The 11606-nt window shown below is 42.9% G+C and overlaps 1 protein-coding gene across 1 annotated transcript; it reads right to left on the reverse strand.

The window, feature by feature from the left end:
• Positions 1-967: 967 nt before the first annotated feature.
• Pde12 (phosphodiesterase 12) lies at positions 968-9771 on the reverse strand. Its single transcript, XM_040747768.1, has 3 exons — positions 8280-9771; positions 6031-6109; positions 968-5720 (listed from the first exon to the last, which is right to left on the reverse strand). Exons 1-3 carry the CDS (start codon positions 9597-9599, stop codon positions 5278-5280), a joined length of 1842 nt encoding a protein of 613 aa, XP_040603702.1. The 5' UTR covers positions 9600-9771; the 3' UTR covers positions 968-5277.
• Positions 9772-11606: the final 1835 nt, after the last annotated feature.

The raw sequence follows: 11606 nt of genomic DNA on the forward strand, positions 1-11606 counted from the left end.
TTTCTTGTTGGAGAAAAAAATACAGTACAGTAAGTTTTTATGGTGTATAGACAGTATGAAACTTTGTAAGTTCAGAGGTAGGAATTATAAGTTAGCATCATAGTAATTTTTAAAACTAAGCCATTCAAGGATTCTTTAGTTTGCTTTTTGTTACATTTAGGCAAATATATTAACAATATAGTTATTTCCAGTTATAAACTTATATTTAGGTGCCTAAATTGGATTTGATGAACAGTAATACCAAGATTCAGATGAAAGATAAGCAGCTGTGCTAGTAATGCCTTCTAGGTCACTGTTGGTGTAGAATGGGACTGGGTTCCCGTCTGCCTTGACAGTAGTTCCTACCCTGCCAGTGAATGGGATGGGTTCAGTTTTCTTGAGCACTTAAGAACTAGCTCATAGGAACGATTCTAGCTTCAGTTACAGTGGGTTTTTTCGTTTTGTCCAGACTTAGAACCATTCAAATAGGGATGTACAGTAGCTTTTTCTCATGTATACTTTTGGTTTCTGTAATTTCAGTCTTAAGTGTTCAACCTTGTTTTAAGAATTTTCAAAAGAATTAGGTTTTATATAATTTTTACTATAGTATGCCATAGTTTTTCTATTTATTAGTATATTGTGCTTAGCTTATCAATTAAACCTTATAAGTATGTACACACAAAAAATGATATAGGCTGTGATACTGTTTTAGGAATCCATTAGGGGTCTTACAAGTAGGAAAGACATGTTCCCTAGAGGAATATAAATTAAAAAGCAAAATCAGGACCACTTCATACTATAATACCTAAAACTATTAAGTGTTCAGGATGTGCGGAAATCAGAGCCCTCATGTGTTTCCGGAGATTGTGTACCTGCTTTCAATAATACTCTAGCAATTTCCCAAAAGGTAAATATTTTTCCATATAACCCAACAGTGCTCCTATGTTGGAAGAATACTCAAGAGAAATGAAAACACCCACACAAAAACTTATACACAAATGTTTATAGCAACATTATCTGTGGAAGCAATGCATACAAATACCCATCAATTTGTAGATAGGTAAAAGTAGTATAACAATGGAAAATCATTAAAAAAACCAACAGTATTAACGCTACAACATGGAAGTACCTAAACAGCCTAAGTGAAAGAAGCCAGTTTCTTCGCATTTATGAAAGTCCAAAACAGACATTTCATGGCAACAAGAGTAGGTAAAGGGTTGTCAGGGCAAACAGGGTTACTACTTATAGGTACAGGGTTTCTTTTAGGTGTCAGACTTACAAATACCAACAGCTCTCAACAAGCTGTTCAATCCTAGTACTCCAGAGGCAGGCAGTTTTTTGTTCCGAGTTTGTTTTTAGTTTTTATACTTTTTAAAGTTTAATTTATGGGTATGGGTGTTTTGCCTGTCATGTATCTTGTCATATACCATGTATATGCCTGGTACCCCGAGATGCCAGCAGAGATGGATTCCTGGAACTGGAGTTACAGGAGGTTGTGAGCCACCATGTGGGTGCTGTGAAATCAATTCCAGGTCCTCTGGAAGAATGAGCACTCTTAATCAGAGTGGTCTCTTCAGGCTCAGGTTTAATGTTTCAAATGCCATTCATTGTTATATAGAGGTTGCTACCAGCCAACTTAATTAAGCTTAATGCTTGAAATTATAACTCTTATATAAATTTTAGCATCTGTATGTTAATACACTAAAGGCGGTCAAGTAATCCCCTATCAGAGTAAATGTCAGCTTAATTTATTGGCTTACAGTTTAAAAGTTACCTTGAATTTAGGGATTTAAAAAAAAATCCAAAATTGCTTGAACTTTTTATGATTATGTATTTAATTATACATCTCATTTTCTCAGTAATTTGTATTCATTCTTGCTATCTATGGATTTAGTGTTCCCATTTAAAAGTAAGTTCTGTGAAATTGCTGAAGTATAAAAAAATGACCTTTTGTTGTGAACATCTTAGGCTTTTGCCATCATTTTTTTGTTTATATTCAAGGTGTTGTATTTTTCAGTTTTCTTTAAAGGAAGCAGTAAGACCTTTTCCACTTGGCACAAACTCATAAAAATAGTAGCAGTTGCTGAAGGTAGGCTCTGGAAAAAGGTTGGGTAAACTATTTAGAATAAAGCATGTTATGACTGCAACAACTTCAAAAGTTAAAAATGTGTCATTACAGCATCAGTTTACATTAAGTAGGATGACTGTTTAAATGGGAATAAGAGCCTAGCTGTGGTGGCACACACCTTTTATCCCAGCACTCAGGAGGCAGAGGCAGGCGGATCTCTAAAAGTCTACAAAGGGAGTTCCAGGACAGTCAAGGCTATTATACAGAGAAAGGCTGTCTTAGTGGGGTTAGGGGAAAGTTGTGGAAATAAGTTTGAAAGGATGAAGGGAAAACTGAACCCAGTGTATAAGATAGTGCAACCGTCGTAAGAAAGTCTGGCTCCAGAAAATTAAAGAGGATTATGATCTAGTAATTTACTCGGAAGTATATAGTTGAACTGAAAAATAGATGCTCTGGGTCGGGTGTGTAGCTCAGTGGTAGAATATTTGCCCAACATACATACAGTCCAGGATTTGATTCCCCAGCACTGCCAAACAATGGAAGCTCAACCAAAAATTTGAGCACAAATATCCCTAGCACTAGTCACAATAGCAAAAGAAACAATCCAAATGTTCAGATAAGCAAGATGTATTATCCATGCAGTAGAAATATTTGGCTGTAAAAGATGAGGTATTGGTACAGACTAACATGGATGAACCTGAACATACCAAGGAAGTAAAGCCAGAATACTGTAGCCAGAAATGTTCTTGCTAATGAATTATAAACCGTGTTTGTTATGGGGACAAATGTATAAGAGTTGGTTTTAACAGAATAACATTCTTTAAAATATTCACTTTTCCTTCAGCAAGAACTTGTGACATAAAATGTGATTTACTCCAAAGTTGCTAGATTTCTCATTAAAATTAAATGTACTAAAAATTTCAAAAGTAATAGAAAAATTCAATCACAATTACAAAGATAGCTTTAAACACTCTGATTAATACCTTGTACTAACTTGTAAGTACAAGTGGATTTTGTATATTTATAGAATTTTTGTAGTGTTCCCTATCTTTGTACTCCAGTCATCCTAACATTTGAGTGCTGGAGATTTGACTGAATGCCTGAAATACCTGTATAACCTGACTATCATTTAATCCACAAATATCAAATTTAAGGACTTGGGATGCTTGGTAAATCCTAGTTTCTCTGATCACAGTTCAAGCCCACCATGGGGTTAATATAGGATCTTGATGAATTTTGTGTGTGTGTGTGTATAAATAATCTCACATATTTTTCTTTCAAAATGTTAACTTCTTGCTGAGTAATTAACAGTCTGTTTAAAAGTTTGTCAACATGCTTATTGAAAGGAAAACAAACCCCAATTTTAAAAAGAAAAGTGTTACTGATATAGTTTGGCAGTGCTGCACATGTTTAGCATGCCCAGGATTCTAGGTTCAATCCCCAGCAACACAGAAATAATCTTGGAAAAAAATTTTTTTTGTTTGCAAAAGAACTACTTCTGACAACATAAACTGCCATTGAAATGCTCTTTTAAAAAAATAGCACGTATATGGCTGGGAATGTAACTTAGTGGCCCTGACTTTGATCCTCAGGAAGAGAAACAAAAGAACCCACTACCATATTTAGGAAGGCACAATTTGGTAGCATCAATTTTTTGTGAGCTATATTTTTTAAAAACAAGATCCCAAGAAACTACCACCTTAATGATTATTTCCCTTTAAATAATTTGAATAAAGAGGTTCAATCTTTAGTGCAGATAAAAATGCTTAAGCTAACTTAAGGGTGTCTGTAGAATATGAAGACACAGACTATATTAGAAGAACATGGGTGAGAAGACACATTTTTAAAAGAGGAAAGTTCTTATGGTATTGGGCTAGAAATGAAAAATTTTGAAATAGAGGCTTCAAGATTGGAAAAAAAAATCAGACCTCTTTTTGAGGTGAGAGGCCTTTACTATCTAAGCCAGAAATTAACTGCAGAAATATGAGCTATGCTACAGTTAATTCTGAACACCAAAAAGCAATAGCTAAAGCATTACCAGTAAGGTATGATAACAACAAAATTAGTAAAACTTGAAGTTATCTAAACTAGATACTAATCAATACAACTCGTAATTTCTCCTTAAAATGTTTGGCTTCATTTTTAAATTTTATATATAAATTATGTGACACTTCTGTTACTCAAACTATAACGCTTAAGTCTATAAAAAGTTTCAGATATTGGCAAAAGCTCACTGTCCCCCTTTTTTCCATTTATGTAGCCGCAACTGGCCTTAAACTGTGTAACCCAGATTAGTACTGAACTCAAAGCAACCCGACTCCCGAGTGCTAGGATTGCAGCTATAAAGCACCATGCCTGGCTCCCTTTTTCCTTCTTACAAAAACTACTTTTGAAAACACTTCCAGCATAGAAATGTTCAATGGTTCAAGTACAACTTGAAGCCCCTATCAGAAGTTTCTCATAACTGTGCTGTTCTTTCACATCATATGGCCATGTGCCCTGTGTTTACAAATATTTTTCATGAGTAAGAGTGAAGACAAGGGATCAAGTTATGCTGCTGTTCCCTCTGAATACTTCAGTGTGCTTGCATCTTACTGTTAAAATGGGCTGAAGTGCAAATGAGAACACAAATTATGAGCAATTGTGCCATCATTTGTATACTAAAAAAATGCTAGGAATAAGAGAAGGAAAATACCTTGCTAACTAAAATTAAAGAAGCTATAAAAATTGGTAATGGCATATTTTAATCTTTTGTTAAAGCTCTAAAATTATAATAAATTCTAACCAAACTGAGGTAGTGATAGACTGATGTATTATTATTCCATGTCTCTCTGAAGTCGTTCACTTTTACCTGCATGTCTCCTCCTCCCCCAATTATATGAACATAATTCAATGTAAAATGGATTATGAAAGAAGTTATGAGATTATTCAAATAGTACCTAAAAATCTTAATTACCAGCTAAAAAAACTTATAAAATGTACACAGTAATTCATTTTTTCCTTGCTAGTCATAAATGTTTTTCTCCAAACGTAGGAAATTAAAAAGAAGATAAAGATATACAATGCAAACATTATGAATTGGTTCTGTAACAAAGCCATCTGGAACTAGTAGGGAATGACCATAATAAAGTTTTGTGTCTAGATTTCCTCTTTGGAGATTTTTATATATACGCTCTGATTCATACTAAATTAAGTAACTAGCTTCCTTTTCAGACTCAATGAAGCAGAATCTATTTCCATTTTAAATCGCATACTAGTGCTATGTGATCAGAGGGATGAGAAACACTAGGTAAGGCCTGGTGGGTGGTAACTTCCTCATGACTAGGTAACGGGATCACCTGTTCAACCTCTAAAGCATTTAAGTCAATAAAAATGTAATCAAGACACCCGTGAAAGCCGCCAACGTAATTTGTGTAAGCAGGTTCACCACAAGCACTTTTCAGTTTGAAAAGGTGAGTGAGAGACATGTTGCATCTTTCCTCTTCCCCATTGGAAGCCCAGTCTTCATGATCCTCTGTAATGCTGCCATTGATGACGAAATGATACAGTCCTGTTGACGGCGTACTATTAAAGTCTCCACAAAATATAACTGGTATGCCAGGATAGAGATTGCATGAAACATTTCTAATGTGAACCAAGGCTACTGCCATTTGAATGAGACGAATATATCCACCTACAAACAAACAAAGTTACTGTAAGTACTTTTTAAAGCCCTCTCCAAGGAGGGGGATCCCTCACAAATTATGGTACCTGAGTAACACTAAGCGTGTATGTATGTGCATTCACACACACACTCTGTGTCTGTGACAGGTGGAGTGTATGTGTGCCTTGGTGTTTGTGTGGAGGTCAGAGGACAATTTACATTGAGTTGCTTCTCTTTTTCTACCATTTGGGTCCCTGGAATTGAACTCAGGTCATCAGGCTTGATTGAAAAAAATAATCACCTACAGCTTTAACAACATTAAGTCACTTATAAAACCTACCTTTTGGGTGCCAGTAGAGATGGGTATTAGCAACACATATCTTTTTAGAAGGGTCCTTTGTAGACTGAAGAACTGAAATCTACAATAGGAAACACCAAAAGTTCAGTTGGTGTCTGCCAATCTGAGAAAACTTTTTGTTTTTTGTTGCTTGAGTTCTGGTTGTCCTGGAACTCTATGTAAACTAGATTGGCTTTGAAACTCATAGAAATCCACCTGCCTCTTCCTACCAAGTGCCACAACATCCAACCCTCCATAATATTCTGTACTTAGAACTGTAAGTGGGCTGGAGAGATGGCACAGAGGTTAAGAGCACTGGCTGTTCTTCCAGAGTTCCTGAGTTTAATCTATAATGAGATCTGGTGCCCTCTTCTGGCCTGCAGGATACATGCAAACAGAGCACCTAATAGATAAATAATCTTTTTAAAATTATTTTTATTTTATGTACCAGTGCTCTACACATATCCCTGCAGGCCAGAAAAGGGCATCAGATCCTACTATAGATGGTTGTGAGTCACCATGTGGTTGCTGGGAATGGAACCCAGAACCTCTGGAGGAGTATAACCTCTGAAACCTGAGCCACCCCTCTAGGCCAGAAAAAAAAAATTGTAGACTGAGCTATTTTATTCCATAGTCCCTTGAAAACTAAGATACTTTTAAAATCTGACATTGCAAGTTTTTTTTTTTGTTTGTTTGTTTTGTTTTTGGTTTTACGAGACAGGGTTTCTCTGTATTGTTTTGGAGGCTATCGGTCCAGCCTGGCCTCGAACTCAGAGATCCGCCTGCCTCTGCCTCCCGAGTGCTGGGATTAAAGGCGTGCGCCACCACCACCCGGCCTGACATTGCAAGTTTTAAGGTATATTAACATGAGTAAATGTAACATCTTAGTAACTGTCAATATATAGAACCATTATGAAAAAATACATTTTGTTAAAACTAGGACTGGATACTGTTTTCAAGTGTGGAAGCACATGCCTTTAGAGTCAGGCAGATCTCTGAACAGTCTAGCATTCACAGCATTGTGCCTTGGGAGCAAGACACTCTTCAGTGTTAAAACGGTAAAGAAACAGTATCACCCATCTATCATAGACGTGTGTATTCAACTAAATGAGCTTACACAGAAGTGCACAGAACACAATGGTGTTTAAAAACAGGTAGATAATTCGTTTTACTTGGAACAAAAAGAGCCGGGCGGTGGTGGCGCACCCCTTTAATCCTAGCACTCCAGCAGAGGCAGTTGAATCTCTGAGTTTGAGACCAACATGCTCTACAAAAGATAGTTCCAGGACAGTCTCCAAAGCCACAGACAAACCCTGTCTGGAAAAAACAAAAACAAAAAAATCCTTACTTAAAAGCTCTGGACAAAAACAATAAAAATGTCCTTTAAAAAACAAAGACAAGACCTAGTGTGGTGGCAGGTCAACTTAGTCCTGGGAAGCAAAGGCGGGTGAATCTCAGTTTATTCAAGGCCAGCCAGGTCTACACATTCAGGTAGTTCCAGGTCATTCACAGCTACACAGTGAGACCCTTCCAAAAATCAACAAAACCAAACAACAAGCAAAAATTAGTTTTAAGCTAAGAGGAGTTCACACCATGAACAACTGGCTAAGAATCCTGGCTCATACTTCTATGAACCAAAGTAAGAGCATTTGAACATTTTCTCTTTTATGAAAGAATAATCTGTAAAAATAGACCAAAGAGCCAATGACTTTTTTACATACTAGGCAATAAATTATGAAACAGGTCTTAAAACAAGAGGCACTTATACTTGTAATTGCTTTAAAGTGCTCTAAAACAGTGCTTGGCAAGTTACTATCATTACTGAATTGTGTATCTATCTGGATCTTTTGGGTTTTTGTTTGGTTGTTTTTTCCAGACAGGGTTTTTCAGTGTAGCTTTAGAGACTGTCCTGGAACTCACTCTGTAGACCTCGAACTCACAGAGATCCACCTGCCTCTGACTCCCAAGTGCTGGGATTAAAGGCATGCGCCGCCAACGCCCGGTCTCTACCTGGATTTTAAGCACTAAGAATATCTCTATTTACCTTGTTCAAGATAACCAGCAGCAGGGTTAAGGGGGCTTAACCGATGCTGGGTAAATGGACAAGCCACACCGTATAAGACACCAGGGCAAACATACTTTAAAGAAATGCAATCTAGATAGTTTTCAGTGATAAGTGCTAACACCATCCCTCCACCCCGAAGGCCCCTAAACACGGGTGAGCATGAAGAAAACAGGCAGAGCTACTTGACCTGAAGGACAGACGATCTCTGGAGTACTTTCTCCTGCGCCAGAGGGTTCAAAGCCAGTTTCTCGAGGAGTTCTTTGTGCAGTGGGTCCGACCCCAGGGCTTCTTGGAAAGAAATGTCGTGCTGGCTAAGAAGGGTGAACTTTGACTTCCGGTAGAAAGTGGCCAGGCCTTCGTGCTGTTTGATCCGAAACACGCCCTCCAGCCCGAAGGCCTCCAGGGCGGGCACCAAGCTGTCGGCGAACACGGCGCGGTCCACCTCCTGCAGACAGATGAGGTCTGCGTTGTAGCCCGTGAGCTCCTTCTGGATGAGGTTCTGGCGGTAGTCAAGCTCCAGGGCGTAGGGCGCACAGTACGGGTACAGGACTGTCCGAGAGAACTCGGTCTGGGCGTAGGTGTCCGCCAGGAGGTTGTAGGAGACAGTACGGATGCAGGGGTCCTCGGTCACCTTCTTGGTGTACAGGTGCCGGTGGTCGAAGGTGCAGGTGCCGGGCCCGGCCTCCACGGGGCACACGCTTTCCAGCTCGCGGCTGGGCCCGAAGCGCTGCCCGTTGCCCGGAGTGCAGTGCAGCTTGAGCCGCAGCCCGACGTCGGCGTTGCTCGGGGTGTAGACGCGCTCTTGCACGCCAGTCTCGGCCCACGCGGGCGACGGCAGGGAGCGAGACGAAGTCGCCGTCGCCGCCGCGAGGCCGCGCTCCCCCGGCTCCGCCGCCCCGGCTCTGACTTCCCTGTACCAGCGGAACACGGAGCTGCCAGGGTCCCCGAACTCCAGGCTGAGCTTGGGGCACACCGGGAAGCCGGCCATGATGTAGCGCGGCAGCTGCAGCTCCGTGAAGGCGGGCGGGTTGCGCTCCACCTTATACTTGACGTCGCCGATCTGCAGCACCGCGCCGTCCTGCCAGGCGTCCACGTTGAGCACGTCCTCGGCCACGGCCTCCTCGCGGTAGAAGAGCCTCACCACCGGCTCGCCCGCCGCCGCCTCCCCCTCCGCCGCCGCCTCCGGCCCCGCCGCCGCCGCCGCCCCGCCGCCGCCCGCGCGCGCTCGGCTCTTCCTGCCCTTCTTGGCGGCCGCCGCCTTCGCGTGGCCCTTGAGGGCGTTGGTGGCGATGCGGCTGAGGGCGCGGCCCAGGGGCTCGCTCTGGTCGCGCTGCATGTTCTTGTGGCTGCCGTCGGCCAGCGCGAACGACAGGCTGAGCTTGGGCTCCGAGGGCACACAGCGCACCACGGCGCGCTCCATGGCCTCCGCCCGGCCGCCCGGCTCCGCCGCCGCCGCCCCCGCCGCGCGCACCCCGCGAAGCGCGACGCGACCCGGGAGCCTCCACATGAACCCTAGCGGCCGACGGGAGCCGAGACCCAGAGTCGCCCGGCGTGGAGGCCGCACGCAGCGGAGGCGGCCGCCGGCGGCTCCAGACCCATTCAGAGCGGGGACTTCCGGCCGGCGGCGCGGCGGGAGAAGGAAGCGCGCGGCGTTTCCCGTGCGCACTTTCGCCACGGTCCACTCGTTCTCGGCAGAGCCGCCCGTGCGGGGCGTTCGCGCGCCTCGGCCTTGGTATCCAGCAAGGGTCCAAGGCAAAGAGAGAAAGGGGCGTAAAGGTGCCGCCGGGAAATATCAGACCCCCCCCCCCCGCCCACCCGGGTTTTGTCGAAAGTGCTGACCGAGGGTAGGAACCTGACCGGAGCGGAAGTGCCTGGGCGGCGCCACGCGCTCTCCTCCCCGCAGGCCTGAGCTTTCCGGGGCTGGGTGACGGCGTGGGTGACCCCACCGGGTGGCGACGTCCGCGCCCCACGGTTCAGCCGCCCTGCTCCCTTGTTTCCGAGGTGTGGCGGGTGGCAAACGGAGCTAGGTTCGGCGGGCGCCGCGAGCACTGGGGGTGCATGACTTACCTGATATCACGATGTTGGTCTCGGTTCCGTCGCTTAGAGACGTGGAGCCCAGGAAGACACGGTCAGAGCCACACAGCGTCGTTGTAATCCCACCGATCGAGAGGATCATGTGTTCTGGACCAGCCTGAATAAATAAAACAGCACAGAAGAAGCAAGCTTTTACCAACTAGAATTATGTCTACCTATGTATCATTTATAAATCTCCCAATATTCATATGGGAAGACTGGGTTTTTTTCTTTCTTTTTGTGGTTTTTAAGACAGGGTTTCTCTGTGTAGCATTGGCTGTCCTAGAGCTCACTCTGTAGACCAGTCTGGCCTTGACCTCACAGGGATGCATCTACCTCTTGTCTCCCGAGTGCTGGGATCAAAGGCACGTGCCACCACCTCCCGACAACTAGTTACTTTTCTTCTGATAGATGATATTGGCAGTTAAACACATAGATTGCTTATATTACTATCTATACTGATGGCCAAATGATACTCAGAATTGAATGCATTTGGGTTATTTGCCAATGTAACTCAAAAGTCAGGCTGAGATAGAGTGCCTAAATTGGCAAGGCTCTCAATCGCCTGTACTGAGAAAGGGGTGGGGCATCGCATTAAAACGATTTCCATTTGTCATTCTATAAAATTTAAAAGGGCCAACTTACCTATATTTTTCTTTCCTTCCTAGCCCCCTTCCCTTTCTTTCTTTCATTTTTTTTTGAGGTAGGAGATAGAAGTTTTCTATGTAGCCCAAGCTAGCCTTGAACTCACAACTTTCTACTTCAGTTTCCTCAATGCTGGCATTACAAATGTATACTATCATGCTGACTAACTTGTTTCTTTTAGGTTTTGTGCTGTTAAAATATTTGTAACACTTTATGTAATGATATTTTATTTGTAATCTAACAAAGCTTGCCTGAAGACCAGAGTACAGAGCTAAGCCACTCATTAGCCACACACCTAAGCCATTAGTTAGCTAGCCGTAGAGGACAGGCAGTGGTCACCACACCTTAACCCCAGTGCTTGGGAGACAGAGGCAGATGGATCTCTGTGAGTTCAAGGTCACCTCAGGGCTACATGAGAATGAATCAGTCTGAAAGAAACAGAGCTCACACCTTTGATCCCAGCACTTGGGATGGCATGACTTTGACCCCAGCACTAGAGAGGAATGTAAGGCAGGAGCTCAGTGCAGTCTGAGGTTTGGTGAATGTCGTTGCAGTCTGCAGATACACAGAGGACAGGACACCCCCTCCCCTTTAGTCCAAGCGTTGGCAGAGGTAAGAACTCTCTAGTGGCTTGGCTGCTTTGCTTTTCTGATCTTCAGTTTGAACCCCAATATCTGTTTCTTTTTTTTAAAGATTTATTTATTATGTATACAGCATTCCATGTACATTCCATGTATACAGCCAGACATTACACAGAGAATGACACACCTTGGAACACTCAGCCTTAAATGGGACA

The sequence above is a fragment of the Mesocricetus auratus genome, unplaced genomic scaffold, assembly GCF_017639785.1.
Source record: "Mesocricetus auratus isolate SY011 unplaced genomic scaffold, BCM_Maur_2.0 Super-Scaffold_100006, whole genome shotgun sequence".
Classification (NCBI taxonomy): domain Eukaryota; kingdom Metazoa; phylum Chordata; class Mammalia; order Rodentia; family Cricetidae; genus Mesocricetus; species Mesocricetus auratus.